The following is a 15,012-nucleotide window of genomic DNA, read 5'->3' as shown; positions in this document are numbered from 1 at the left end:
TAGCAAGGAGCGTATTGCTACACCACCAGAAAAACATCACTGTGGCTCAGGCTCACTGGGGCACCCATACTTCGCCAGGCTTCCCATGAGGAGTCTGCTGTAGTGCGTGTACGAGGGTGATGGGATTTCTACCTTATTTCTCAGACATTACTGATGGCATCTTCTACTCTCCCTCCTCACACATGGCCCATAAATCAGACCTGTTAAAATGTCTACAAACATAAGTGTGCAGGTCAGTATGATGCATCCAGGCACGAGTGCCATCAGTTAAACATGAAGAGGGAGGATGAATCTGCCAAAAAGGAGGAGAAGAGCCTGGATGAAAGTGAGGTTGGGCTAGCTGTCCAGAAGGCCTCTTCCTGCCAACTTTTAACATTTAGATTCAAAGACGAGATTTTTACTTCCAAAACAAATGTTATCAACACAAATATGGGTGTCAGTGCCAGTGAAATGGCAATAAATCACGACCATAGGCCTCTTCATCCTCCCCTTTGCTGTAGCTTGAAGCTGAGGACCTGTCACGGTCTCCTCCATTCAGGGTGAATGTTTGTACTCTCCCCAAAGGCAGTGTCTCCATTTGGGTTACCAGCGCACTGGGGACGATCGAGAGGACTTTTCACCACCATGAATAATAAGCACATGCATGCAAATGAGTCACTGGAGTCAGCTTATCTAGATGTCTTAGATTTCTCCAAGATAGATTAGCAAACCAAACTTAAGCAATGACCCTGAGATACAGCTAAGACATCTGTAATACAGAAAGAGACAAAGCTACAGATCTGATGCCTCAGTTCTAGGCTGTAGTCTGAATACAAGTCTAACCCGATTCAGCACAAATATTTTAGAATACCTATTCTATGTAGGATACTTGATTAGATACTGTAGTACCTAAATGAATTAGGTCCTTACCAGTACCTGCCAAGGCTCTGTCTCTGCCCTCAAGAAGCCTACACTGTGTAAGGCAAACGAATACCCAAACAGCAAAACTACAATGTTGCAAATGAAGCCACGAGGCACTTTGGTGTGCTTGGGAGGTTGGAGGGAAGGGTTCACTTCTAAGGGCAAGAGGGTCAGGACCCACATGGCATTAGGATTTAATCACTCAAAACCAAGCATATTCTGGATTACAATTGTAACGCCCTAAGAGAGGTAAGAACATCACCTTAGAACTTTAAAACAAAACCTCCTCAAAAAAAAAAAAAAAAAACAAAACAAAAAAAAAAAAAAAAAACCTCCTCAGATCCTGGTTTAGAAAATAATACTAGAATCAAAGGGTAAGGAGCTTATTAATAAATTTAAACACAGAACCACATTTACCAAGGCATTAGGTTCTCATGGACCATAAAGAGCTTGGGGAGTGATACTTTAGAAGTTTTCTTCTCCTCCTAGATTCCATGGTTTTGTCTTTGCCCGAGGCAGGGGAGTCAGCTGGCTCTAGCACACAAAGTCACAGCGGCCGCACCGTAGCATCATCAACTGTGCCTTGTAAATAACAAACCTGCCAGTCGCTGGGCCCTTACTCTGTGCCAGGCGCTGTGCTAAGCAGTTTGGCCGCTACTCCTCACAACAATCCTATGGATATATACACTGTTATTATCCTCATTTTGTAATGCAGAAACCAGTAGTTTTTTGTTTTTTAAGTTCTGCAGTCCAAGACTCTTACCTACCATTCTACAGCTTCTACCTCAAATTGTTCAAAAACTACACTTATACCATTTGGTGACCATTCTTGTTTGGAACTGAGAATTTTCGAGGTGGATGTCAGTCTGCCGTACCTTACAATGGAAGTAGTCCTCTATCTTATGCAGAAGGTCGTTGAGCTTGTTCAGACCTTTACAAGGCACCTGGCAGTAGAGTGTGCCATCAGAGCAAATATTAGTCACTCTGACATTTGTGTACATAGCATCAATCTGGAACAAAGGACACACCAAGGAAGCTTGAGACTAGAGCACAGCTCTTACCTACTTTAGGGGTATCTACCTAAATAATCGCATTAAAAGTCTTTGCATTTTAACATCTTTTAAGCAAGCAGGAGAATAGATAGGATGATAGAATGAAATTTGAAACTTAAATGTGAAAACCTCATTTGGAGACCTCTCTTTCCAAAAGGAATATCTGATATCATTGTTTCAGGGACAAAGTACACATTTTGCAAACATTAATTACCACATTTCATTGCCTGAAAGGCTAAGTGTCTTTCATTTTGGTTTATTTTCTACCTATTAATTTAGAAAAATAATTATTACATAAAAAATACTTTTTGCAACATTAACATAAATGAAAATAAAAAACTCTCACAAAATCAGTCCCATTATCAGCCTACTTTCCTACCTGTGTTTATCGGCTGCATGAATGCTAGTAATTTTTAAAAATTATAATCATAGCAAAGGCTTAATTTTGGCCAACTTTTAGTCAAATCATAATATAAAGAGAATTCACTGTTGTTCTACTTATTAAACAAATGTTTTCCCAATGTTGCCATGGGAAACCATTTAAAATGGGTGATGGGCAGGGGTGCCTGGGTGGCTCAGTCAGTTAATCGTTCGACTTCGGCTCAGGTCATGATCTCACAGTTCATGGGTTCAAGCCCCTCATGGGACTCTGTGCTGACAGTTCAGAGCCTGGAGCCTGCTTTGGATTCTGTGTCTCCCTCTCTCTTTGCCCCTCCCCGACTCACGCTCTGTCTCTCAAAAATGGATAAAGTTAAAATAAATAAATAAATAAAATAAAATGGGTGATGGGCATTGAGGGGGCACTCGTTGGGATGAGTACTGGGTGTTGTATGTAAGCGATGAATCACGGAAATCTACTCCCAAAACCAAGAGCACACTGTATATATACACTATATGTTAGCTAACTTGACAATAAATTATATATATATAATATATTATATATTATATATATAATATATATTTACAAATACTTATATATATTTAATAATAAACATAAATAAAATAAAATAAATATAAAAAATATATATTTTTAAAAATAAATATATAATAAAAAAATAAAATGACCATTTTTAACATCTCATCTTATTCTTTAGAGTAGCTGTTCTATAATTTATTTAAAGATTTCCTTCTTTGTGGAAAATTTATGTTTTTTACCTTTTAAAACTGTAAAAGCTAACAATTTAATAAACATCTTTACTTATCTAACTTTCTGTTCTTTTGTATTATCCGCTTCTATTATCTTTGCAAAATAATTTCTTATAAAATACAATTTTACTCTAGAAACTGGGAAATAAAACAAAAACCCAATTCCTAATAATTCCTATTTATGTTTTGGCCTTCTTTTCCCCTCTTCCAGTGACCCCCCTCCCCCTCCTTTTCTCCCTTGACACACAGGCAACCTGTCCCTATCAGTTGTTAGCCTACAATTTATACCATTCTTTTCCGCTACCTTTCTTCCCTACAGTGTGTGTGACAGACAACTAGAGTGGTCACAGTGCTACCTGAAGGTGAACCTCTAGAGACTTGTCGCAGATGGCCTTTAAGCAGGTGGCATTAATATTGACGTCATCTTCTCCCGAGGTGTCGTACAGAACAACAAGCGGAATATCTGCTTTGTCAAGTATTTCCACAGCAAAGATCTTTCCACAAGTTAAAGATTCAACCACCTTCACTAAATCAGGATCATCACTTAAAACCTCCAACCCTGAAAAATATTGACTATTTTAATTTCTACTTAATTAGCAGAATCATTTTAAGATAAATAGACTGCATGGGACTGTTTGGGCTGCTTACTGTAACAGTGAATCTACTACCAAATCCTTATAAATTTTCTAGGGAAGCTTTGTTTTACAGTCTTGTTCACATTACCCATTCTTAGGTTTTAAAATATATATATTGTAGTGAGAATACCTTTTTGAATGATTACACAAAGGCAGGCAATCTTACAACAAAAAGAAAAGTTGATGGTCTATCAGAATTTCTACCTTAGCAGAAACGGACTTCACTTTATATACCAACACATATTTAAAACAAAAAGACTAATACACACAAGAAGCTATCAGTCAGTCATATCTGCCAGTTATGTATTTGTAATGTTTTTCCTAAAAATTTACCCTTGACCTTTAAAATTTTCTAATTGAATATACAATTGTTTCATATAAAATGAACATGCATTTATTGGAAATTTATACAATTATTTTCTTTCTTTATTTCTTCTTAAGTACACCGTGATGGTTCTGAGTATACCAAAGAACGTTGTGATTTATCAAAGAAAGATTAAATTGTATTTAACATAATATAGGTATCAGGTGAATTTCACTGTGGTCTACTTAACTCTTTAAATTCTTTGAAAATTGTAATTCTATGTAACATATACATGACAACTCTAAGTTATTCTTTTAAACTAATTAAAACTAGCTCATCATTTCCCCAATGGTGTCATGAGGTCCATTTCTGTATTTTCCCCTTGAAATTCATAAGCACGAGTTCAGAGTCCCTGTGAGCTACCTCTCTCTTCTTGTTCTCTCTTCCGGACACATAACATCACAGCTTTCACCAAATCTCTCATCTCAGCATCCTGAATCTTGTCCTACGCTCCTGATACGTTCTTTTCAAAACTAACTCCCACAGGGTTGTAAGAGGCTTCTAAAACTACTTGGGATTTACCTCACAGACAGAGCCATACCCAGCCCCACTGGCATAAAAACCCTTTCTGGCTGAGAAGGAGGTATTTCTCACAGGGCTAATTTTCATTGAAGAATTGTGATCACTTTCTGAATTTAGCTCAGGCTCTCCTGGCATGATGCTTACACACTCCTGTGTCTTTCCTCATATTAACACGGCCACTATGTCCTCCATGCTTGTAGGTTACTCCTACAGCATCCCTCTCACACACAAGAGGAGGAAAGAAAAGAACAATGGTATGTGGACTGTGCCAGAGAAGGATGAACTTGGGCTTGGGTGCATGAAGGTGCATTAGGTGGTAACAAGCAGTAGCCAGAGGCCACCTCAGTGGGGAAGAAGCGGAGAGTCACTTCCCAACAGGTCAAATAACAGGATCCAAACTAATCAAATCCCATGATACAGGGCCTCTGGCTGGCATTGCTAGGGCAGTTTGAACAACAACAACAAAACCTTTAAGATGGCCAATAGACATTCGCATAATAAAGTATAATAAAAACATTATAACATATTGATAATGGTCACATCTTGTAAAGACATTAAACATGAATTTATTTATACCTTTCAAGAAATAACTCATTATAAGACCTTGAGATACTTAGGTCATTTTGGGATTTAACTGCCCAAAGGTACAATGGTAATAATGTATCAAAATGGAGAGAGCTTTAAAAAAGTTCCTCTTACCTGCTAGCTTACACTTTGTAGCTTGGAATGAGAGTGAACAGAACTTTGGGTTCAATTTGTATGCTTTGCTCTTTTCAATATTTTCACTAAAACCATAGTCAACATAGCATACCTAATGATAAGAAAAACATCATTTAGGCTCAAATAAAATTCTTCATCCTCACTTCTTAAAAAACATCCGACACATTTGATTGGTTCCATTTATTCCCTAAAAACATGTTCAGTGGCTCTAGACTTCCTGGAAAATGGCAGGGGTGGTGCCCCTGACTTAGTCCAGAAAGGAAAGGCTAGGGCTGGGACCAGGGAAGCCAGGGCCCCAGACTCCAGGCCTCACTCCTCTTCGCCAACAGGAAGAACGAGGTAAGACTGAACTCAGTCAGATGCCTTGTAGCTGCCAGCTCCTCAGCAGCACAACTGTCCAGATCCACAGCCCTGACTGCCCCTGCCCCTTCCTGTCTTGATTTCCGTACTTCCACTAATGATGCACATCCTTAGGGAGCATCTAGAGAGGGTGTCACCTCAGAGGAGTATTCATCAGATTTGAAATCCCCAAAATAGCACTTGTGACTACTTACTCCCAGCTATGTGCTTTGAGAGATCCAGATGCTTTCTGTCGATGACAACAATGGCATTATGGCTAGATAACAGGGAATTCTACACTGTAAAAATAGGTACTTCCCAGTGGAGCAAAGCTGGGTTAGGCCTTTGGCCAGCTCAACAAAAGGCCCCAAATCTGCTGGACAGAGCTCTGTGTTTGCAGAAACCTGCATGCCTCTTCCTCACCATTAGCACAGATCACTGAGAGCTTGGATGTTATCTCTGGAATATTAACAACATCTTCTATTGGGAAGAAATGTATTTAAAAAAAAGCTTTCTTTTTTTTTTTTTTTTTTTTTAGAAAAATAAAATCTAGGAGTGCCTGGGTGGCTCAGTCAGTTAAGTGTCTGACCTCAGGTCATGATCTCAGTGTTTGTGGGTTCGAGCCCCATGTCAGGCTCTGTGCTGACAGCTTGGAGCCTAGAGCCTGCTTCGGATTCTGTGTCTCCCTCTATATCTGCCCCTTCCCAACTCATGTGAGTTCTCTCTCTCTCTCTCTCTCTCTCTCTCTCTCTCTCTCAAAAATAAAAGCATTTTAAAAATTTAAAACCATAAAATAAAACTAGAAATAATGAGCTGTGGTTTAGAATGATAACTATAGAACGATAACTAATAATCTGAGGGAAAGCATTAAAAACCTGTATGCTTCTCTAATTAAAACAGATGACAGCTATTCAAACAAAACAAAAACCAGAGCGAAGGCACCACTAAGAAATACCATGTAGCAGAGAGCCAGGTGCTTTCACTTTCTGTAGAAAAATTAAGCCCAAAGGCCAGCTTCTTAGTACCTAGATTCTGGTACTAAACAGACAAAACAGAAATTCTCCCCAGCAGGGAATCAAATGAAAAAAAGAAGAGATGCAGAGACTGCAAATACCTTTCCAGACCACCTGATAAGTGGGTCTGTGGGGCCTGTATGTCATGATGGAGATAATCATCTCCCAGAGTCCCTATCTTGATTCAGGGCTCCTGTAGGCCGAGATCTGTGGCGCAGCCATTTAGGCGTCCGGGCCCTTTACTCCAGTCCCAAAGCAGCACCTGTTCTTCTTTCCCATAAGCCTCAGGAGTCAGGCAACACTTGTTTCCTTTAATAGCTATCACTACCTACAACTTGGACTCTGCTCTTCCCAGACCTAGAATGCAGAGAACACGGTCTACCAATAGGACATAATATCAGTAGGACATAATCATCATTCCAGGGAAATTCAGTCTGTATTCCTAGCATCAAAAGACTAAAGAATAACTGCTCCAAAATCTTCAAAGGATTTCCGTAACGTTTGGAGCTTGTTCTCTTTCCTTTCTTTCTTTCTGAATCAAACACTGTGCATTTGTATGGCAGCAGCGGTGTACAAAACACTTGCTCGTGGGTTGTGAGTTTGACTCACACCGTACTCTGCCCTGCGCTGCTGAGTGGAGTTTCTCTCCCTAATGCCCTGGGATCAGCACAAGCAGCCCAGGCCTGGAGCGGAGCCGCAGTCAGTTCCTGGTTCTCTGGCACCATCAAGTGGCCGTAGATCTCACCGCGCCACCTGAGTGATAATCAGACATCCTTGGGATGCCGGTCTGGGTTGGGCCCGATCCAGCACCCACTTCAGGGCATGACTTCATACTCCTGTTTCCCACACTCATCAAAGATTGACAAGTGGAAAGCAAGGAGGGAATTGTATTCGTTTCCAGGCACAGCACAGCTCAAGAGAAACAGACTTGCTAAGTAGCGGGGGTTTCTCCAGAGAAAAGGAGAACTGCATGTCTGTCTGCTTCACGGGGTTGAGGGGAACAAGCTCAGAACAGAATTGTTCCATGGAATGCAGTCTAAGAGCTTATGAGACCGTATAACATACTGAGATGCCCCCTTCACCCCCAACACCAGCCACGGCTCTTAGCAATCCGATGCCACAGCTGGTGATCTCTCCCCGATGGGATACTTTCTTCTTCTGGCTTTCATGACACTGCCCTTTTGGTTTTTACTTCTTCTTTAGCCAATCTTAAGATTCTGTGAAAGGTTTTCTTTCCCAGAGGAGGTTCCAGTTGAAGACAGCGTCACAAGATCAGAGTGTTTTTATGCAGGGAAGGGCATCTGAGATACAGATAAGGGGATGGAGGGACTTGACCAGGGGCACATGACTATTCCCAGGCAGAGGCAGGACTAAGACCCAAGCCGCTAATCACACTGTGCTTCCCACTGGCCCAGTTCTCTGCTTGGTCCTTAACGTGTTCCAGATTTTTTTTCCCCAAACTTTATCCACATATAATTTACATTGAATGAAAAATGCCCATTTAAAGTATACAGTTTGATGAGCTGTGATAAATGTATATATCCATACAATGACCACGATAATCAAGATACAGACCACATCCACCACTTCAAAAATTCCCCCTTACCCCCTTCCAATTAAGCCCCCTCCACCTCCTGTCACAGGCAACCATTGATCTGATTTCTATCACTATAGATGAATTTTTAGCTGTTCTTAGCCATCACTTATCTGGAATCAGACAGGATAGCTCTTTTGTATCTGACTGCTCTTACAGTTCATGAGTTTTAAACATGTGACTCTTTTCAGTAGTTCATGCCTTTTTTTTGTTGTTGACTAGTATTCCATTCTATGAATATACTACAATTTGCTTATACATTTACCTATTGGTAAGCATTTGGGTTGTTTCCCATTTGGGACTAGTAATAATAAAGCTGCTCCAAACTTGTGTCCAAGCCTTTTGGTGGACCTATATTTTCACTTCTCTTGTGTAAAGACTTAGGGGTCAGATGGTAAGTGTAATAACTTTCTAAGGAACTGCCAAACCATTCCAATTTTCAGATTTTTATAGTCAGGCCAAATTGCTTAAAAACTGTATCTTTGTAGATTTAGTTAAAGAATTTCCTAAATTTCTCTGTGAGTGGCTAAGGGTGGCTCAGTGGTTAGGGTGAGCTTGCTTCCATAGAGGGCCAGGGCCTCTTGTATTGAACCATCTGGGTAAGAAAGAGCAAGTACCCTTTCTGACCCTCCTGACCCTGTGCCTGGGGCCAGGGATTTCAGGGCAGAGTATCTGATGGACCTAAGCCCAGGTTCAGTGAGCAGTATCTGCACTCAGTGACACACAAAGGTTATTTGCCAGGGACTGACAACACCATAATTAAATAGGTTTCAAATTATGGAACAGAGGCTGCAGAAATAGAAGTATATTTCCCTGCTTGCAAAACCCAGACAAAACCATGCCTTGAGAGTAAGAGACTTCTCATTCTCCATCTCTGCACTGAAGGAAAGAAGAGGCCATGGGGCAGAGGTTGACAGCCAAGAACATGGCCAAGTCTGGAAGTCTTAGAGCCTGCTGATGCAAGAGACAGGCCAAAGAGTCCTCTGACTTCTCCAAGAGGACGGAGAGTGCAACACTCAGACAGCTCTCGGGGCACAACCTGAGTCCTGTTTGGGGTCCTCGGCTGGCTGCATAAGAGGGGAGAGGGGGGATGTCACGTCCTCTAGTCTGTATTGCTTCCCTTACTCCAAAGTGCTGATCTTGATAGGAATCCCACAGAGCTTTGATCAGTAATTATTATGTCTCTCCTGAGAATGGAAATAAAGACCCTTTCCTGATTATATCATGGGTTATGAATACTGCCATGGAGAAGACTTTTTTTTTTCTTTTTTTTTTAAACTCAAACTCTGAGATCATATGACTACCACGGACTTAAAAGCTGATAGGGATAATCTTTTACAGATATTATCTTGTCAACTTCTGGAAAAAACTAAATGGAGTTAGGAAGGACACAATATTAGAAGGAACACCTACGTTTGAAAAATAATGTGTGCCTCTTCATAAAGCTATGACAAAGTAAACAGTGCTTGCCTTTATTTTGTTTTCATCCATCGAGATGATCTGTGCCCGTAACCAAGCATCCTCCTCAGCATTTACAGCCAGTAACTGCCCGACATGCACAGTCTGGACTGGTGTGATCTTGGGGTTCTTACTGTAATACTCCTTCATCTCATCTTCCATTAATTCCTGAGCAGCAGAATAGTCTTTGCCCACATACCTGAATTAGTTAAAGGAAGAGACCACAAATGAAGCAACCCAGAAGGAGGAAAATGACAGGAATTCACTAGGAATTCACTAATGACACTCTCATTTTTTTTCTACTGCCATCTTTCCAGTCTCAGACATGGATTATGTCAATGGGTAGGAGAACACGTATTTAGTAAACATTTCTGTCTTGATAAAGGAAAGTATAATATTATGGGGCTCATGTAAAACAACACCAGGGCCGAACACACCAGATCAAATGCTTGACAACAATCCAGACAGCTGGAGGATGTAACAGTAAGTGGTCAGGGAAACTTCGGTGAGGGTGAGGCTGAGAAAAGATTCAAGGGAAGGGAAGAGAGGAAAATATGGTAGAAAATGGAGACACCAGTGCAGGCCAGATTAGCAAGAGTCTATTTAAGATTTTTTTACTAAGGCTGCTGGAAATCTTTGTGGATTACTGAGAAGAGAATCCAGTTGGTGGTTTTGCCTTAAGGCTGGGTTTGAACAAGACTCAAGCCCTGAAAACCAACGAAATTTTAAGAGAGAAAAACAAAGGCTTAAATGCACTAAACACAACCATGTGACAACCCATCTCCCCAGCTTACTGGACAAGTTTAAACAAATTACAACAAAACATTGAGCTCTGATACCCTTAAAGAGATGATATCTTCTAGCTAAATCTCTCTTAAATTGTATGCTTTCTGAGAAGGCTTTTTCAGGATATGGCCTATCTCCTTCTACAATTTTCTGCTGTTAAAACTACAGTCACCTCGTCCCAGTTGATTATTAAAACACACTATTTCCAGAAAGAGCCTAAATGTCCATCAACTGATGAATGGATAAAGAAATTGTGGTTTATATACACAATGGAGTACTACATGGCAATGAGAAAGAACGAAATATGGCCCTTTGTAGCAACGTGGATGGAACTGGAGAGTGTCATGCTAAGTGAAATAAGCCATACAGAGAAAGACAGATACCATATGTTTTCACTCTTACGTGGATCCTGAGAAACTTAACAGAAACCCATGGAGGAGGGGAAGGAAAAAAAAAAAAAAAAAGAGGTTAGAGTGGGAGAGAGCCAAAGCATAAGAGACTCTTAAAAACTGAGAACAAACTGAGGGTTGATGGGGGGTGGGAGGGAGGGGAGGGTGGGTGATGGGTATTGAGGAGGGCACCTTTTGGGATGAGCACTGGGTGTTGTATGGAAAGCAATTTGACAATAAATTTCATATATTAAAACAAAACAAAACAGGGGCGCTTGGGTGGCTCAGTGGGTTAAGCCTCCGACTTCAGCTCAGGTCATGATCTCGCGGTCCGTGAGTTCGAGCCCCGCGTAGGGCTCTGTGCTGACTGCTCAGAGCCTGGAGCCTGTTTCAGATTCTGTGTCTCCCTCTCTCTCTGACCCTCCCCCGTTCATGCTCTGTCTCTCTCTGTCTCAAAAATAAACGTTAAAAAAAAATTTTTGAAAAAAAAAGAAACAAAACAAAACAATACACTATTTCCCTTTGTGCCACAAATAAGCTCTTGTGTTCTTGCCTTTTAGTACTTAGGGACAATTCCATCAAAGGTCTCGTTCTAGGATGTGAAACCCAGCAAATCAAGTTCAGCTCCTATAACAGGAGCTGTCTCAACCACAGGATGAAGCTTTTTAGCTGGAAGCTATGCCGTAACGGCACCAGAATCACTGACTAGGGAGATGGGGGGTATGCCAACAAGCACATTGCCCTTTGCACTGTTCTGCTTTTACCCAGGGCCCAAGTGCTCCTATACAGCTTTAAGAGACTACTCCTTTGAAAATGTTTTCATGCATTCTTGGTAACTATTGGCAGGACAGAAGACACCCTATTCAATCTATTTGTTACTAGAGTTAAAAAAGCTTTAAAAGGTCCTACACAAAATGAAAAGAATGCCTCTTTTGAGCAATGGCTATTTTAAAACCAAATATTGCATGCATCTTATTTACTCCAGAAACAGCTGAAGAAGCTTTGTCACACTCTGCTGGTTAAGTTTACTGAGCTTTACAAATGGTAAGGTGCTGCCTGGGGTGCAGCTGCCTCTCAGCTCTGACGTCCCCCAGGAGGTCTGTAGCTCTGCCGAGTGCCCATTTCCCAGACCTGGAGTCTCACAGGTCCTCCTTTTAACGTTTTTTTTTTATTTTTTATTTTTGAGACAGAGAGAGACAGAGCATGAATGGGGAAGGGGCAGAGAGAGAGGGAGACACAGAATCGGAAGCAGGCTCCAGGCTCTGAGCCATCAGCCCAGAGCCCGACGCGGGGCTCGAACTCACGGAGTGCGAGATCGTGACCTGAGCTGAAGTCGGATGCTCAACCGACTGAGCCACCCAGGCGCCCCACACAGGTCCTCCTTTTAGTGCTGCCACGGCCCTGGGAGCCTAACCGGCCCGGAGGCCTGGGCAGCAGCCTGTGACTTGGTTGTGTGCTCAGCACAGGCACCCGCTAGGGAGGAGGAAGGTGGAGAGAAGCAGCATGAAATCCACTCTCAATGACAACTGGCAGAGAAGAATGGCTACTTGGCTTGGGTGGAGGTGATATTATGGTTGGTGTGATGGTGGGTAGTGGGAAGAATGAAGTCCTGCACTGTCTCCCAATTACCTGAACAAGTGGGCAAAGAATGATATGTAGGCTAATTCAGGTATTCCGTAAGTACAGTTTCACAAAGTTAATTTTTGACACTGAAGACAAGGCATTCCCACACTTGGTATGAGGTCTGTGCCACAACCCCTCCTCAGACCCTTCATGAGTCACAGGCCTAGTTTCCAGAGCCTACTGTCTACCTGGGTGAAGACATGAATATAGAATAGGGCTCAGCCTGGTTGGAATCTACTGAGTCTCTGGGTTGGTGGGTGGGGGATGCCAATGACCTTGGGTCGATCTAACAGCACACATTACCCATCATGCTTGCTGGCTGCCAGCAACTGTGCTGAACAGGTAGAATGCTAACTCCAGGATTCAAATTTATATTGGAAAAGGGGATCTAAACAATCTGAAGACCTGGACCTAATCATCCTGACATAGATTAGAACCCTTGTACTGAAGTCCTGGACCTGATCCAGATTCCTGCCAACCCTTGGTTAGAACATCAGAAATCATATGATCTGTCGATGTCGAGCCCAGTGCTGGGTGCTTGGTCTCTGACAACAGATCCGACAGCTAATAGTAACAGACACCAAAGGATCCTGCCAGGGAGGCAGACTTAGACTTCTTCTAAACGGTAGGAGTTAGCAACGTGCTCCTCAACATCCTTCCTTTACTTCAATTTATTAGTGAACCACAGTGGAATCCCCAACCCTCAACAATCCATTTACATCTTCAGGCAATACAGCATCTTAGAATAAAAGCTTTATTCATTTACTACCTCTGTACAGAATAAGACCTCTCTAAAGGTTCTGTACAATCTAGTTTGAGCATACCAAGACACTTGATTCCACTTCATTATCCAGTCAGACTTTTACCTAAGATTCTCTGGAGGAGTAACAGCCCACATTTCAACATTTTGGTTGAAGAAGACTGGACACTGCTCTGATTCAGCCTTTTCCTTTTCTGTCCACAGCCATACTCTAGGCTGGTGCCTCCAGAGATCCAGCTACACTGGTTCCATTCTTTATCCCAAGTTAGAAACTACAAATTATAGTCTTTTAATATCTTCTGTGTATTCTATATTTTCTCCAAAAGTCCATGTCAGGTGCCTGGGGCTGAACCATCTTTTGTAATTCCAGCTATCATCAGCCACTTTGGCAATGGTTCTTCTGCCCAGGCAACGATGATATCAAAAGGACCAAGTAACCAGAGAGTACCTTTGGCTCCAAGGGCTAATCTTATGTATTGTACTAGGTAGGCAGTGCTTGGCTATTTTGACTTGTGTAAAATGCTACACAGTCCCAGATTAAATAGTATTACCTACCTAGTGGGTGACTTACTTATTCTATGGATTAGACATTCATTGCTTTTGATATACACAGTTATCATTATGCTTTTGACATAGATTCTTCTTGCATTCAGACCATATTATCATTCCAATTTTAATACTGTTATCTTTTCTGAGAACAGTTGCACATTTAACAAATCTACCAAATATTCAGAATATATGCAGAGATTAATTTTTTAAAGTGCTTTGATTTCAACATGCTCACTGTCTACTGGGAGAGACGAATGTACATATATAACCATTAATGTAGAAGAAATGAGAATTAATCTCCTAAAAGATACAAACACAGTTCTGGCAGTTGAGAGAAATGTACAAGATGTAAAAACAAGAATTACGGTTATACTTCATTATAACTCTACAGAACTAAAAATATACTATTCTTCCTCAACTTCCAGCATCCACGGGAAGAATAGCCAAGTGACAACAGTACAGCAGTATCCTAAAGAATTAGAAAATAAAACTCGCCTGATAACCACTTCATTTGTGTTGCTCAGTTCAACCACCAATACAGATGGGGATGCCTCAGTCGGAATGATTAACGGAGGAACTGTTGTATTCTCCACAAAGGTATCAGCACTTTTGGCAATGTTTTCTTCTATCTGCAAATATTCTTGTTCGACCATAGACTTGATATCATAATCGCCATGTGATTGCCCTGCATCCTTTGGGATTTTGTCAGTGGGCAATGGAAGTTTAGCATAGAGAATGGCCTTCTGGGGATTTCCAGAAATGTAGTCTATGGTGCATACATCAGAAAGCAAGGCAAGATTTTTTAAGGCATCCTCAGGGAATTTCATTTTGTACATGTCCTCAAATGCTTTGGGGAGTGCGCTGGCCCAAAGACCACTTGAATATTTCACCAGAAGCTCCGCGACTTTCTCTTTAAAGTCTCCTGGCATAACTGCTGGACACCCTTTTAATGGTGGTATTTGTTTTGGAGCAGGTAGTGGGGATGGAGGCACTTTTTCACCATCCAGTTCACTTCTCAAAAGCTGCTTTCTCTTAGCTGGATAAAGAAGTAAATCTTGACCACCACTGCAAGGTTTTTCCACCTGAAATTTTTAAATAAAGCAAATGACAGATATTTCAATGGCTGTAAACAACCTGAAAACACATCAATGCATTTTAAATG

The 15,012-nt window shown here is 41.3% G+C and overlaps 1 protein-coding gene across 3 annotated transcripts in view; it reads right to left on the bottom strand.

Moving 5' to 3' along the window:
- TDRD7 (tudor domain containing 7) overlaps positions 1-15,012 on the bottom strand; it is a 77,601-nt gene that overhangs the window by 16,726 nt on the left and 45,863 nt on the right. For all 3 annotated transcript variants that reach the window (XM_042912234.1, XM_042912232.1, XM_042912233.1), the window contains 5 exons: positions 14,346-14,932; positions 9,756-9,942; positions 5,319-5,430; positions 3,455-3,657; positions 1,776-1,910 (listed from right to left, as the gene is read on the bottom strand). In XM_042912234.1, the coding sequence (XP_042768168.1) occupies positions 1,776-1,910; positions 3,455-3,657; positions 5,319-5,430; positions 9,756-9,942; positions 14,346-14,932 (1,224 nt within the window). The remainder of the gene's footprint in view (positions 1-1,775; positions 1,911-3,454; positions 3,658-5,318; positions 5,431-9,755; positions 9,943-14,345; positions 14,933-15,012) is intronic.

This window comes from Panthera leo, chromosome D4 (assembly GCF_018350215.1).
Source record: "Panthera leo isolate Ple1 chromosome D4, P.leo_Ple1_pat1.1, whole genome shotgun sequence".
Taxonomy (NCBI): domain Eukaryota; kingdom Metazoa; phylum Chordata; class Mammalia; order Carnivora; family Felidae; genus Panthera; species Panthera leo.
The sequence above is the reverse complement of the archived record's forward strand: the minus strand, read 5'-3'. Positions and strand labels throughout refer to the sequence as shown.